Source organism: Ascaphus truei, chromosome 4 (assembly GCF_040206685.1).
Source record: "Ascaphus truei isolate aAscTru1 chromosome 4, aAscTru1.hap1, whole genome shotgun sequence".
In the NCBI taxonomy this organism is placed as follows: Eukaryota; Metazoa; Chordata; class Amphibia; order Anura; family Ascaphidae; genus Ascaphus; species Ascaphus truei.
The window spans coordinates 33,896,626-33,913,353 of NC_134486.1; the positions used below are offsets into that span (position 1 = coordinate 33,896,626).

General features: G+C 43.6%; 1 protein-coding gene across 1 annotated transcript in view; it reads left to right on the plus strand.

The window, feature by feature from the left end:
• HHIPL2 (HHIP like 2) overlaps window positions 1-16,728 on the plus strand; it is a 72,639-nt gene that overhangs the window by 44,000 nt on the left and 11,911 nt on the right. Inside the window, exon 7 of the mRNA XM_075594724.1 lies at window positions 11,029-11,110. Within this exon, the coding sequence (XP_075450839.1) occupies window positions 11,029-11,110 (82 nt within the window). The remainder of the gene's footprint in view (window positions 1-11,028; window positions 11,111-16,728) is intronic.

Here is a 16,728-nt window from a genome sequence, read left to right on the forward strand (position 1 = left end):
GATCCTTCAAATCCTGCAGATCACACGCCTCTCTAAAGGCTGAAACTGATATTTCTGGTGTACCCCCTTCTACAAAATTCCCTTGGGAATAATTATTGGTCATAACTATAGATGTTACAGGACTCTCTACAATGTCCTTAATTATACCTTCCCCTTGTTCAGAGGTCTGTGCACGTTTCTGAAAAAAAGATTTTAAGGTTAGTTTTCGCACAAATTTATGAACATCTATAGCAGTGTAAAATAAATCAAAGTCCATTGTCGGAGCATACTTGAGGCCCTTCCTTAATAAAGACAGTTCAGCGGCAGTTAATTCCTGACCTGAGATATTAATAACGTCCATATCCTGATTGGTACTTATTTCTTCCTCTTGACGGGCCATCTGCTTCCCTCTCTTCTTCTTGCCTCTTCTGGTTCTCTTTGGTTTTTCTGGAAGAGAGGGAAGTTTTTTTGCTGCCGTTGTTGTTTTGTAGATTTCTGCTGTTCCTGTGTATTCTCATGGTAAGATCTCTAATAATCTGCTGCCGATGACCTGGGTTCGGAAGATTCTGCCGCTCTATAAGAGTGATGTCCCACTCTCTCTGTCTGTAGAAAGGAAACTGAATGGGAAAGATTTTCAACATCTGAAAAGTCAGAGTCCCCACTGGGTTGATCATTACCCCTTGCCTTTAATATCGATTTCCGTGGAGTAGATCTCATCATCTTGTCCCTTTGTTGATAATTCTTTTGGGGACCCTGCGTGCCGCGCTCACGAATAGGAATAACTCGCTGCCAATTATATATTTGCTTCTTCTCATAGTCTATGCGGCCCCTATCGTATTTGGACTGTTTTTTAGCCGTTATATCTTCCTCCGCTTTAAGGACTGTTTCTGATAGAATTCTGTCATAATTTTTAAAACCATCTAGATCCTGAAACTCCAGATTAAAGAACTTCAAACACAATTGCAACAGTTTCAGGATCTAGATGGTTTTAAAAAATATGACAGTATTCTATCAGAAACAGTCCTTAAAGCGGAGGAAGTTATAACGGCTAAAAAACAGTCCAAATACGATAGGGACCGCATAGACTATGAGAAGAAGCAAATATGTAATTGGCAGCGAGTTATTCCTCTTAGTGAGCGCGGCACGCAGGGTCCCCAAAAGAATTATCAACAAAGGGACAAGATGATGAGATCTACTCCACGGAAATCGATATTAAAGGCAAGGGGTAATGATCAACCCAGTGGGGATGCTGACCTTTCAGATGTTGAAAATCTTTCCCATTCAGTTTCCTTTCTACAGACAGAGAGAGTGGGACATCACTCTTATGGAGCGGCAGAATCTTCCGAACCCAGGTCATCGGCAGCAGATAATGAGAGATCTTACCATGAGAATACACAGGAACAGCAGAAATCTACAAAACAACAACGGCAGCAAAAAAACTTCCCTCTCTTCCAGAAAAACCAAAGAGAACCAGAAGAGGCAAGAAGAAGAGAGGGAAGCAGATGGCCCGTCAAGAGGAAGAAATAAGTACCAATCAAGATATGGACTTTATTAATATCTCAGGTCAGGAATTAACTGCCGCTGAACTGTCTTTATTAAGGAAGGGCCTCAAGTATGCTCCGACAATGAATTATTTAACACTGCTATAGATGTTCATAAATTTGTGCGAAAACTAACCTTAAAATCTTTTTTTCAGAAACGTGCACAGACCTCTGAACAAGGGGAAGGTATAATTAAGGACATTGTAGAGAGTCCTGTAACATCTATAGTTATGACCAATAATTATTCCCAAGGGAATTTTGTAGAAGGGGGTACGCCAGAAATATAAGTTTCAGCCTTTAGAGAGGCGTGTTATCTGCAGGATTTGAAGGATCTTGAGGAATTATTGGGGGACAATAATGAGAACATACTTGGAACTTCTGTCCCAGAATTTAGTACATGGGGGTCTGACCTCAAGAGGGGCTCATTGTTTTATCCCCAGTTTACCAAGGGTCCATTTTTGACGACTTTTGAGAACCTGGTGATAAGGCACTTGCGGGCTTTGGCAGAGGTGTTTTCATTTTCGAATGTGGCTAAGCATAATCTGAATCAAGGAGAAAAACAGGCATTATTATCTTTACAGTAAAATTCTACAATCGTCATTAAGAATGCTGACAAGGGGGGAGCAGTGGTGGTGCAGAGTAGTGCAAATGGGTTGGTGCAACGCACAGCAAAAAAAGGGGGTGATGGCAGGTCTGGCAAAAATATTTCTTTATTGGGTGGACATAAAAACAGAAGGCTGCAACCTTCTACGCGTTTCGTGCAGACAAATTGCACTTTATCAAGAAGTGTATCAACATGGTATACATCCGGTATATATAGGGGCACAGTCTGCCGATTTTGGCGCCAAAAACTCTCTAATTGCAAACCTCAAGCCCCTTACACTGCTTAAACAATTAGTGTATATCTGTTTAGGGCATGTGGGGATGGCTAATTACCTGTTGGCATTCGCAGGAGAGCCGCCTCCAAACACCCAGCTCTGTGACACGCACCGCACTGCAATGGAGGGCCAAATCTCGCGAGATGCGCCTCATGCTAGCCACGTTCGCTCCGCGCATGCGCAGAGCTAAGTATGTCATGAAGCAGTCAGGAATCACAAGGGCAATGCCCACAGAGTACTATGTGCTCGCGCATGCGTCCCCATGCCCGTTGGTGACTGGAAAAATATATAAACCCCACCACATAGTGAGGATATTGATGGAGATGCCTGTAAACATATTGACACTCACATCAAATATCCAAAGTGCAGAGGGGGGGAAAAAACAAGAGGAAGGGTAGGGAGGGGGGGGGGGGGGGAAAGGGGAAAAAAGGGGAGGGGAAAGAAAAAGGATAAGAAGAAAAAGAAATAGAAGGATAAGAGGAAAAAGAACAAAAGAGACGTAGAAAAGAAGAAAAAGGGAGAGAAGGAAAGGAAAGAGAAAGATAAATAATGGGAGAAAATAAAAGAAGAGAAAATAGAGTTGAGGGGGAAGAGGAGAAGGGAAAGAAGGAGGGGGGGGAGGAGGGAAGGGGAAAGGAGAAGAAGGAAAAGAAAGAGAGGAAGGAAAGAAAAAGGGGGGGAAGGGGGGGGAAAGGAGAAGGGGAAAGGAAAAGAGCTGGGGGGATGAAAAGAAAGAAGAGAGAAAAACAAGAAGAAGAAAGAGAAAAATAGAGAAAAAAAGGGGAAAAGGAGAAAATTAATTGGAAAAGAGAGGGAAGTAGGGATGGGAAAACTAAATATTCTAAAGTGTATGCATTGTTCATGTTGGGGGCCAAATTGGGCAGACTGCACATCGCCTATACAAAACATACATTGATTGTGACCTTTAAAAACAAAAGATATACATATATAATCAAACATAGTATAACATTATTGTGAAATTCTAACTTATACCTATATTAAAAACATATAAGCAGCCTTCCAGAAGAACAAAGGATGACTAATAAATGGAAAATACATATATTCTGTTTTCTAAGATTTTTCTTAAACTGTGTAAGGAGAAAAGTTACATACATTAACACTTATTCAGTTTATCCAATAATTGGGAGTGTGGTTAGACTTACGTTGCTGATAATTGCCCCCATAATAATTTCAGTCCAAAACATTCTTTGAACATTATAGATTACTTGGTCAAATACAGAGACACAAAATTGTTACAGTTGATGCACCTAATGTTACACATCGATGACCTTGGAGCGATGAGACTATGCACACTACATAACTATCTAGAGAAATCTGACCATAGATTATTTCAGAAAGTGATTAATGCTCCATTCAATGTTAATTCCATCTGGATAACGGGTTTTTAGCATGAAAATCCAGAATGATTCCCTACAATCTAAGCGTTGTGTCAAATCGCCGCCCCTCATTTTGGGTAAAATTCTCTCAATTCCCATAAATGAAAAGCTTTCGGGGCCGCCCTTGGCGCATTCTATGAAGTGCTTGGAGACCGGGTGCGCCAAGTCTCCTCTCTTGATGAGTCTAAAATGCTCTTGCATTCTAGTCTTGAGGGACCTTGTTGTCCTTCCGACATATCTCTTCCCACAGCCACAACTTATTACATAGACCACAAAAGATGTGTTGCAATCAATGAAGTTGTTAATGTTGAAGCGTCTATGTGGGCTGTGGGAAGAGACAAATCTGGAGGGTTTCATGTACCGACACATATTGCAATTATTGCACCTGAAGGAGCCCTTTGTATTGAATGTGTTTGTATTGGTCCTAATATCTGGGATGACACTCGGAGATAGGTAATTGGCAATGGTCTTAGCCTTCCTGTAGACTATTTTGGGTCCCATTTTGGTATACTCCCCCAGGATGGAATCCATACGTAGTAGACCCCAATGTTTGTTGATTATTTTATTTACTTGGCCACTGGCCTTACTGTATTGGGAAATGAACAAGGGGGATGTATTTCCCAATTTTTTATTTCTAGCTTTACCACTTTTTTGACTAACATCCCTCGTCCTTGACTCCCTGGTGGGAAGTAGTGTATCTCTGGCTATTTCCATTACTTCTCCCACTATGGATTCCAAGGCCTCCCTGTCGTAACCCCTTTCTAGAAACCGATTGGTGAGAGCCTCAGACTGAGTCAGGAAACCATCTAGTGTAGGACAGTTCCTCCTCAGTCTGAGGTACTGGCTTTTGGGAATGCCAGTAATCACCGATCTGGGGTGACAACTGTCCGCCCTAAGAATTGTATTTCTGGAATTACTTTTTCTAAAGGTGTCTGTTTGAATATTTTGGTCCATATCTACATAAAGTAGAATGTCCAGGAAGCTGATGTGGTGTGCATTGAAGTTGGTGGTAAATTGAATATTAAGATCATTATTGTTAACATATTCAAAAAATGCTTCTAATGTGTCAGTGCTCCCGTGCCAAATTATAATCAAATCATCGATGAAACGTTTGAAAAAAACAATATTGTGTCTAAATCTATTAGTGGCGTTGTATATGAAAACGTGCTCCCACCACCCCATAAACAGATTAGCATAAGAGGGGGCAAAACTTGTCCCCATTGCTGTTCCCCGTTGTTGCAAATAAAATTGGTGCTCAAAAAGAAAATAATTGTGTGTGAGAAGAAAAAGAATAGATTCCGTGATAAATGTGGTCATTAACATAGAGCTTCCTGGACATTCAATGAAGTGGCGAACAGCTGCTAACCCCAGATCGTGCTCAATAATTGTGTACAGGGAGACCACATCCATAGTTACCCACAGGTAATCAGATTTCCATGGGATATCCTGTAATTGTACCAACAAATCACCAGAGTCAAGGACGAAGGAGGGCAAGGCCCTCACAAAGGGTTGCAAATAGGCATTAACATAACGGGATAAGCCATCTCCCAAAGATCCAATGCTAGAGACAATTGGACGACCAGGAGGGTCGACCAACGTCTTGTGGATCTTTGGGAGATGGTGGAAAACTGGGATAGGACTGGCTACCTCAAGGAAGCCTATCAGCAACTTGGGGATGCCACTACCTACTCTGCACTACCAAGTGATCCCACAGAGAGGTTCATGGTAACATTCAGAGAGTTACTGGAAGTTGGAGAAATTACCCAAGTTTTGAGTAAGTCAGAGAGTGCTTATTTGTGGAATCCAAACCCTACCATTCCTTTTTTTTAACATCTCCCAAAGGTCCATAAGACATTGGTCGACCCTCCGGGGAGACCAATTGTTTCGTCTATTGGATCTTTGGGAGATGGTTTATCCAAATATATCAATCGGTATCTGCAACCCTTTGTTAGGGGTTTACCCTCCTTTCTGTTGGACTCAGGGGACCTGATTAAGAAATTAAGTCCTGTTAAATGGGGCCCCCATTCTATATGGGTGACCATGGATGTTACGTCATTGTACTCAGTCATTAAACACGACCAGGGGGTGGCGGCTGTCAATCATTTTATCGGAGGTCCAGATAGCAATCAATTTCACACAGCATTTATTTTAGATTCTATTAATTTTTTACTCACGCACAATTATTTTTTATTTGATCACAAATTTTATTTACAACAACAAGGCACAGCTATGGGCACGAGTTTTGCACCGGTGTATGCTAATTTATTTATGGGGTGGTGGGAGTCACTTTTCATTTTCACTAGCACGAATCCATTTAGACAATACATCACTTTTTATAATAGGTTCATCGATGACCTCATTATGATTTGGGAAGGGGACTTAGACACATTACACACGTTTTTTGATTACATTAATTGTAATAATAATAATTTAATATTCACTTATAAATTTAATGTACATCACATTGACTATCTGGACCTTCGGTTATTTATTGACATGGAGAGCCAAATTCAAACGGAAGTATTTAGAAAACCTAACTCCAGAAATATGTTGTTGCGAGCAGACAGTTGCCACCCTCCTGCAGTCATAAAGGGTATCCCCAAGGGCCAATTCCTCAGACTGAGGAGGAATTGCTCTACTTCTGAGGGTTTCGTCCGACAGTCTGAGGAATTGAGCCATCGATTCCAGCAGAGAGGCTATAATACTAAAGATGTAGTTAGTGCCCTTCAGGAGGTATCTACTATGAATAGGGATGACTTACTGTATCCCCAACAGGGTGACCCAAGGGCAGAGGGTGTGACAGAAAATAGAAGCCTTTATTCTAAGAAGTACTATGATAAGGATAAAAAACATTATGCACACCACACAAATGAGGATGTACCCTTATGATTACGCAGTTTAATAAATGTAGCCAGTAAGTCCAAAAAATCATTCGGAAACATTGGAATATTTTATTGTTAGACGGAAGCCTTAATAATTGCGTTATTAAAGGCCCGCGGTTTGTATACCGTAAGGCCAAAACAATTGCCACATATATATCCCCGAGCTATGTAACTTCGTCCCCTTCTATTAAGAAATTTATCACGAAAGGATCCTTCAGGTGTGGAGGATGTAAAATGTGCCAGTTTATGTTACCATCTACCCACTTTATGAGTTCTTCCACTCATCATCCATTCCCAATTAAATCCTTTTTTAACTGTGAAACACAGTAGGTTATATATCTGCTGACATGCGGGTGTGGAATTAATTATGTGGGGAGGACCACGAGAGCCCTAAAAATCAGAATACTTGAACATGTGAGACTGATTAAAAACCGAGACTGTTCACATCCAGTCTCAGAGCACTTTTCACAATGTGACAAAGGGGGGGTTAAAGGACTGAAGGTGAGAGGGATTGAAAAAGTGTTTGCCAGCGAAAGAGGGGGTGACTTACTCAATATGTTGGACCGCAGGGAGGCATATTGTATTTTTATGCTTCAGACCAGAACTCCCTGCGGTCTGAACATTGAGTGGAATTTAAGCCATTTTCTAAATCGGTAGTAGTGTGGACTTTATCCATACTTAGTAAGGAATTTCTCCAGGCTTTAGGTACTGTTTACTGTTATTAGTCTATATCCAGTTTGCATATCATTCATGTGGAACTACCTGGGATTATTATTAATATCCATTTATGTAACAATTATCCATATGTACCTAGTCATTTTTGACATTGGGGACATTTGACGAATTATTGTAATTGATATTGGGGGTTCATTTTTCATCGCTCTATTGAGGATGAATACACTTTGACATTTAACACGATATTATTATGTTTTTTATGTAAAGATGTATTGGTAGAAACTATCTAGGGTATTAGCTGTGGGTTGTTAGATAGTCATGATAACTCCGTTGTCACTTAGGTACTTATACAGTGACAAGGGTTTGTTTTTATTGTTGTGTATAATAAAATTGTATATTTGTGGGATATGGAGCAAAGGTGATCGGATACCTTTTCATTGGGCACCCTGTCTGTGTATTTAACCAACAGGGGTGAATGCGCTTTGGTTTATCCAGCTTTTACTTTAAGTATGCTGTTGTATAGGGTTATATTACTTGCGCTCATTCATGGCAGGATACAGGGGGGCCGAGGGGTGGGTGTGTTGCCTTTTCAGCCATGCTTACCATTGGTTGAGTGGCGGCGCGCTCGAACCAATCGGCGGCCTAGTAGCGTGTCACGTGGGGCGCAATAGTTTGCCGGGTTACAGGTCTGTAACTCAGTTGAGCTGTTTGGGCTCTGAAGTGAGCATGCGCGAGTGAGCGCACGGAGGGGGCGTGTCTACTTGCAGGCTTCTGTGCCTGATGTGGTGGCGCCCCGCGTGACGTCATGCGCATGCGCGCCGAGGGGCAATTTGATTGTACACGCATGTTTTTAATTATCATTATGTGGAAGGTATTTAAGACAGCTATTTGCTCCATATGCCAGACTCCTTGATAAAGGACCAACCGGTCCGAAATGCGTAGGAGATGTGTGTGTGTTTTTGTCCCCGTTGGGGTGATGCTGTCATCAGTCATGCACTGAAATAAATGGATTTAATTTTTTTCCCACACCTGGCTCCCTGGCTGTGTGCTATTTGCTCTGTGTTTTTTGATGATATTGAAGTCCCTAGTTTCAGACATAAAAATTTACATTTAGGAAGAGGAGTCCCTGCTCCGATCTAATTGGTAGGTAGGAAGAACGTACAGAGACAGACAATGATAAGTAATTAGCTTAGATGGCGTTCGATCCGTTCTCCTGTGATCGATCAGTGAAGATTTGGCTCGGGGGTCCATTGAATGGCTGTCAGTGCAGCAGAAGAGGACCAAAGATGCAAAGTTCTGTGGGAAAGATCATGTTACCAGGCAGTCACTAGATACAATTGGTGCACAGCTAGAGAAAGGGCAGAGCTCAAAAAGGGTGCGCTAGATCCTGTTTCAGAAGAGGAAGGGGATGTAACTTTCTAAATGGTTTCTATATAAAGATAAACATGCTTGTTACATTATAATGCATTAAAGCATTTAAAGCTACAAGTATTTTCTCACAGTACAGAACTTATTTATTTAAAAAAAAAAACACATGTAGGATATTGCTTGGTCTGCAGCTTTAAGAGTTTAGGAATGCAATTCTCACTATTGTAAGATTACTACAATAATCTTTGGAAAGAATTCCTCCACGTTCCTGCAACAATCTCCTAAATGAACTTGGACTTTTCAAAGTAGGGGAAAAAAAATACAGGGACTGTAACTCGGGAATCAGGGGGTCCCTGAGGCAGAAATCAAAGTGGTCCCGCTCAGGAGGGCCCCTGCTCCCGCACACTATTAGTAAAGATTACATTATATCAGCTTCATTACCTTAGCGGCTAGCTGCTATGGCAATGAAGGGGTTAAGGCACAATAGAAGGTTTATTGGAGGCAGAGGGGGTAAGTAGAGGGGGTTCTTGGCCCGTCACTCACCCCCTCTGCTCCCAATAAATATTACAATATCTACTACCCACCAATACACAACCCACCACCTGTACCCCCAACCCCCACTCCCCCCACCCAACACACATAAAAGCATTTTTTCTGCACAGGATTGATACCAGAGGGGGTCTCTGGGTGGTTCCCATGGGTGTCCGGGGGTCCTCAGATGGTCCCCGCAGGTGTCTGGGGTCCTTGCGTTTTTCCAGGGGTTCTCAGGTGGTCCCCGCGGGTGTCCGGGAGCCCCATGGTGTCCGGGGGTCCACAGGTGGTCCCTGCGAGTGTCCGGGGCGGACGTGTAAGGGTAACCAGGCTATATAATAAAGGTTAAGACCTCTGGTTCCCCTTGGGCCGTGGGTCCCTGCCCACTAAATAGCACTATAAGCCAGGGGCCAGGTATCATTACATGAAAAGTTAAAGTGACCCCTGCTTTTCCACTTTCCATGTTCCCTTTGCCCCAGACTCATGAAACTTTCTGTGTGTAAGTTTTAGGTGAGATATTTGGGTAAGAATACAATTATTTTGTTTACAGGAGTACCTTAATTCTACCCGGCGAGCAGGCATGATTTGCCGGTACGCGGGTGAAATTACACCGGGCTGCCCAGTGTCCCCCAGCCTCCTAGTTTTTGAGCCCCAATATCTCAGTCTTATTTCCCTTACAGTCATGAGTCTCATCAGAGTCCCCCATGTATTAAAATATGTTTCTGTTTTTTATACATTTATTATAAGGCTCTATGCAGTTAGCCAGGGCATCTGATTAAGGGGCCAGCAAGTCTGCATAGAGTTCGAATTTCAAAGAGGAGACGGGATGCTGAGAGGGGTGATAAGTGGCCGGGGCAGGGTAGAGTACTGAGTCCAGAGAACAGAGACCCCCTGCGGGGAGGACCATCCTGTCTGCCAGACTTAGTGGAGCCTGCCCAGTAGGTGGCAATGGTTTGATTGGGGGAAGTGGCAGAATGTCAGTGTGTTTTCCATTGGTCAGTTTGTATGACCCGCCTACGGGGCATCCCGAGCCGGCTTGGCACACCCCTCTTCTGACATCAGCCAAGAGACAAGCCCCTGTTTCTATTGGCTAGTAGGATAGGGTTTCCACGCTCTGATTGGTCGCTCCTCCTACCTCCATGCTAAGGATAGCTTAGTGGAGTGTATGTAAGGAGATGGCTGAGGCAGAGAACCAGACCATCCAGTGACTTGTGTCGATGACGCGAAGGCTGGCTTTTCAAAGTCGCTCTGTTGCAAATAGCAAAGCAACCGTCTTTGTTGTGAAGCTAGGAAAATCTGTCTCACAGAGACTTATTCCTGTCTTTTACGGCCAAGTTCTACAAATCGAACATAGCATTTCATTAAAGCAGTAGTCCCCTATTTAATATCACGAGAAGTAGACTAACATAGTTAACAATGAAGCAACTTCCACGCATATAAATGGAAGTTGATTCATATTACCAAACTTCCCTTTATGTTAAAACAGGAGGGTTAGTTTGCTATCATTAGCATCATTTTGCACAGTATTCATCATCTACGTAACTGCTTTAGAATGACCCCAAGTGCTTAATTAATTATTGGTGTTACCAATTTTAAATTATGGTCACACTACGCATTTGGATTTGTAATTCCTTCAGTACTGAAGGAATGTAAAATACATTTATTTGTACGGTTTATATCACACAATATTTTTTTCCTCATTTTCATTTTTCTTTGCATTCTAAATTTGTATTAAATGGTTTTTGACCCCGTGGCCTTTCCTCTTCTTTTCACATAGGGGAATTGTATTTTCTGTCCACTTCTCAACCAAGTGCACATGAACCACATGGATCTATTTATAAAATTGTCGATGCTTCAAGGTTAGTATTTTTTACTGGTTGTGATTCAGTACAGTACTTGCAGTGATGTCATTACTTGCAAGAGCTCGTGAAATTTGATCAAACCGTAATGGGGGATATTCTTGAATCCACGTTTCTGATTTACTGGCAATGCATCAATATTTCATTTATTTAAAAAAAAAAAATTGTGGGCAAATTAACTTTTTTATTTTAAATACAACCATTTTCTTCTAGTTAATTAGAAAACTGGGGGTTGGTAAGTTAATTGGCAGTAAAGTACTATACTCAAAGACTCATCATTAGTAAACATGACCCAGTACCAATGCAATGTTCGAGAATCATACTTTACTTATGGAATTTGGAATGGGCCATCTTTGTTTCAACTTCCTCACTAGAGATGTAAAAAATCTTCTTGTTTGCGAACCAGGCGAAATTAGCCCATTTCGTTTTGTGATAAATTTGGCAAAAATGTGGCAGGTTTGCCAAAGTTGGCATAGCACCACCAGACTATTAAATCCACACCCTGAAATAGGGCTTTTGCCGAGAAAGAGACAGGAGGCAGGAAAAGACTGACAGATCTATTTACATGGAGAGCCCATTTACTTATATACTTCCAATTAGAATCACTAATAATAATAATAACTTTATTTCATATAGCGCTTTTTCCCCAATGGGACTCCAAGCGCTTTACAATTACAGTATAGCGCAGGGGAGTGCAAACTTTTTAAGCTGCGCCTCCCTGCCAGGCCTCCCCCGGTCTCGCGCCCCCCCTCCTACGTTCTAGATGTGTCAAATGACGTGCCGGGGTCGCGTCACGTCACGTGACCCACGGTGTCATTTGACACTGGCAACGTCACGTCGCATGATGCCGCGGCGTCATTTGACGCCGCGTTGCTATGGAGACGCGTCTGATTCCAGGTAAGTGTCCTGTTTCAGGGGCCTCACGCGATCCCCCGGCATTAAATGCCTGGGGGAAGAGCGCGGGGCCTCTGCAACGGACCACGCCCCCCCAGACAAATCTCCCAGACAAATGCACGCCCCCCAGTTTGCGCACCGCTGGTATAGCACACGGTACGCAGCACATAGGATTGTTACAGACACAGTCCCTGCCCAGATGATCTTACAATCTATGTTTGTGGTGCCTGAGGCACAGGGAGATTGTCACTTGCCCAATGTGACAAGGAGCTGACACCAGGAATTGAACCAAGTTCCCCAGATTCAAAATTGGAGTCAGTCCCTCTCTCTTCCCCTCCCCCCCTTTCTCTTCCCCTCCCCCTTTCTCTTCCCCTCCCCCCCTTTCTCTTCCCCTCCCCCCCTTTCTCTTCCCCTCCCCCCCTTTCTCTTCCCCTCCCCCCCTTTCTCTTCCCCTCCCCCCTTTCTCTTCCCCTCCCCCCTTTCTCTTCCCCTCCCCCCCTTTCTCTCTATCCCCCATTTCTCTTCCCCCTCCCCTCTCTCTCCCAATTTCCTCTCTCTTCCCCATCCCCACTCTATCCCACCTCTTTCTCTCCCCCTCTCTCTCCTTAATTGTGTTTGACATCACATAACGTCCATAAGACTTGGGTAATATATCAGTTGAGTTAATTTAAGTAGAGTTAATGTTCACAGTTGGTGTGCTATTGTTCTATTCTACTACAGAAAGAATAAAAGTCAGCATGTGCACAGACCAGTCATTTGTTATTAAATTATTATAGTCAACATTATTATTGTTTATTAATTGATTAAGCCACTAGTGCTGAAGCTGGGATATTCCTAAGGCCAGGTTTCCACTGGTTACTGCAGAGCTCGCTATGGCGGTCGCTGCAGGGACAAGAGCCGCCCCTCAATGGGGCCGGGCCCGCTGCGAGGGGCGGCCGCCGCACTGCGCGATTTTCAGACTCACATTAAAATTGTGATGAGACCTAGCAACGGAGCGCTAGGCCACGCCCCCCCCCCGCGATTCAGCCAATGAGGGCGAACCTGTCGGGTGATGTCATGGCCGCACCCCGTCACTCACCAGTCACGCCCCCCTGTCTTCCCCCCTGCAACTCTCTGCAGACCGGGGAATTCGGCTGCACGTGCCGCCAGCCTTGCAGGCGCGCATGCAGCGCAGGCAGCGGGGCCGCAGCCTAATACCTGCTTGTTCGTGGTTCTGGAGGACTGGAGTTTGCACTTCAGTAAAAAGAAAATACTTATTTCGGTTGGGTAACGATACAAATGCAAATAGATTACGTATGTAGCGGTTTGCTAGCATAAGATAGGGTAATTCATTTAAACATAGGGAGTAAGGGGATCATTGAGGCTGGATGTAAGATGCAGTATAATATGTAGTATTGCAGTGCTGGCACCACATTTTTAGTTGCAAATTGAGTAATTTTCAAGACCATAGAAGAAGCTGGAAGTATTTATGCTGTGGCAGTTTAGGGCACGAGTATTGCAGAATATATTTTCCAAAGTTTTAAAAAAATGAGCCGAGTTAAATGCAGTGGTGTAACTTAATTTCTTGGGCCTCCCAGCAATTTTTTTAAAGGGCCCACACACATACATCACACACACACACACACACACACACACACACACACACACACACACACACACACACACACACACACACACACACACACACACACACACACACACACACACACACACACACACACACACACACACACACACACACACACACATCCCACCTACACACACACACACACACACACACACACACACACACACACACACACACACACACACACACACACACACACACACACACACACACACACACACACACACACACACATCCCACCTACACACACACACACATCACACACACACACACACCACACACACACACACACACACACACATCCCACCTACTGTACACCCCACCTCCACACACCACACACACATCCCACCTCCACACACACATCCCACCTCCACCCCACCTCCACACACCACACACACATCCCACCTCCACACACCACACATCCCACCTCCACCCCACCTCCACACACCACACACACATCCCACCTTCACACACCACACATCCCACACACATCCCACACACACACACACACACACACACACACACCTGGAAACAGCGCTCGGCTATGCGGGCTGAAGGTTGGGCTGACTTCCGGGCGGGGAAACTGACAGGCGGAGGAGGAATTAACTGTGCAGTGATGGCATCAAGCAGAGGCAGCAGCCGGCGAGTAACTTGTGCCCAACCTCTGTCTGCCGCCAGACAAAAGACGTAGAAAAACATGGCGGTGAGCTGAGGCCTTATGTCCACCATCACCACTCAATGGAATCTATATATCAAGGAAATATTGGAGTTAACTTGACATGGAGAAGCATTTTTATTTTGCTTCAATTAATTGTATTTTGCTCTAATGATATACGAGTGTCAATAATGAGTGTATGTATGTATAGCTTTATTTATATAGCGCCCACAGCTGTACTTGCGCTTTACAAGAGAGACAGGGAATTATAGTATAATGAATGGAACAAATAAGATCAGACAATAGGAAATTAAACCCCTGCCCTGGAGAGCTTACAATCTAAGCGCTATGATGGGAGACTTACAGAGACAGCAGATGAGGTAAGAAGTGCTGCACAGTAGATGGCAGTCAGGTGTGACTGTGGGTGTCGGATCGTAGCCATTCATCTAGGCCAGTGTTTTTTAACCAGGGTTTCTCCTTGGGTTCCCCGGGCATCCCTAAAGTGTTCCCTGCAATTTTATGGTGATTTGAAAATTGTATAACATACAGAAGAATTTACAATGTATCTGATCACAAAGTTGCTGTTAGAGAGGGTTGGGGGTTCTACAGAATTTCACTTAGTGTTCCTTAACCAAATAAAGGTTGAAAACCAATGGTCTAGGCTATTCAAGCACTTAATTTAAGAGGTGAGTTTTAAGGTTTGCCTTAAAGGTAGAGCGAGAATGTGCTCGGCATATGCTGAAGGTGAAGAAATTCCACAGGTAAGGGGTAGTGAGGGAAAAAGGTTTAAGGTGAGAGAGAGCAGTATACTAGCAGGGGCAAAGCGACAGATCAAAGTTGATATACTGTAGTGCCGACGAGTATTTTAAAACCAATCTGGGGCATTCACCAACAAGACCCAGGTACATCCTGGGTACATGCTGCAACATTTCCCTGACATTTCTGCAGACAGACTAATGGCCCATCGGATTAACAGCGAGGGTCCCTGACAGTCCCATTCATACTGAATGGGACTGCCAGGGACCCCTGCTGTGTTAATCCTATGGGCCATTAGTCTTTGCAGAAATGTCACTGACATGTTTGCAGCATGTTCCCAGTATGTACCTGGATCTTATTCGTGATAGCCCCAGATTTTCCAAGGCAAGTTTAAGGCAAGTTTTAGAATACTCGTTGGTGCACCTGTATACTGTATGGAGGAGCACATGAGTGGAGAACCTTAAAGTTAAGGAGGAGAACTTTGTGGGAAATCCAAAACTTCATGGTAAGCTAGAAGAGCAATTTAAGGAGGACAGTGAAATGATTGTAGTAGTAGAATTTTGGTTAGATTAAACAGGAGAAAATGGTGAGGCAGTGATGCCTATTAGCAGTATATTGCAATAATGCAGACAGGAGAGGATAAGAGCATGGATAGAGTTTTAGCAGTAGTGTGACAGAAGAAAGGGCGGATCTTTGCAATATTATAGTGGAAGAAGCAACACGTTTTTAGGCATGCCATGAATGTGATTGGAGAAGGAAAGGGAGGAGTGAAATGTCACTCCTGGGCAACATGCTTTGGCGACAGGATAGGTGGTAATACTTTTTACTGTAATGGAAAACGGGGATATTGAGCCAGGTATAGGGGAAATAAGAGAAGCTCAGTCGTAGCCATATTAAGTTTAAGGCAGCAGAGTGCCATCCACAGGGATATAGCCAGGAGGCAATCAGAGACTTGGCACTGGATTGCAGGTGTGAGGGTACGGGTGGAAATATATATATCTGCATATCATCTGCATAGAGATTATATCTGCGGGCAAAAGATTTGATGAGGTCACCAAGTGATAGTGTGTATAGAGACAAAAGGAGATGTACCTGAACGGAGCCCTGAGGTACACAACAGAAGACAGACATGTTAGCAACAGAGTCCGAAAATGTGCGATGGGAGAGGTATGGTGAAAACAAGGATAGAGCTTTGTTGTGGATACCAAGTGAGTTTAGAACATGAAAAAGAGGGTGATCGACAGAATCGAACGCAGCAGAGAGATCGAGCAAGATTAGTAAGGAAAAATGACCATGGGATTTGGCGTCATGTAGATCATTAGCTACTTTAGAGAGCAGTCTGTTTAGTGAGCCATCCGAAAGCCAGTTAGTAAGAAACGTATGGTCTATGGTGTTTTTGAGAATAGATATGACGATTGCATGCTTAAAGGAGGAGAGGGAAATGCCAGAGGATAGAGAGGATTTAAAGATATGAATGATAGTGGGGACTAAGAAAGGAGGAGGAGTTCTGATTAGGTGTGACGGGATAGGATCGAGAGGGCATGTGGTAGAGGGAGAACAGAAAATCAGCTTGGAAACTTCCAATTCTGTAACAGGAGAAAAGGAGTCAAGAGTGGAGGTAGGAGATTTAGGTAGAAGCAGAGAGGACAGGGAGTTCATAGTCCGTACATACTGTACTATGGTAGA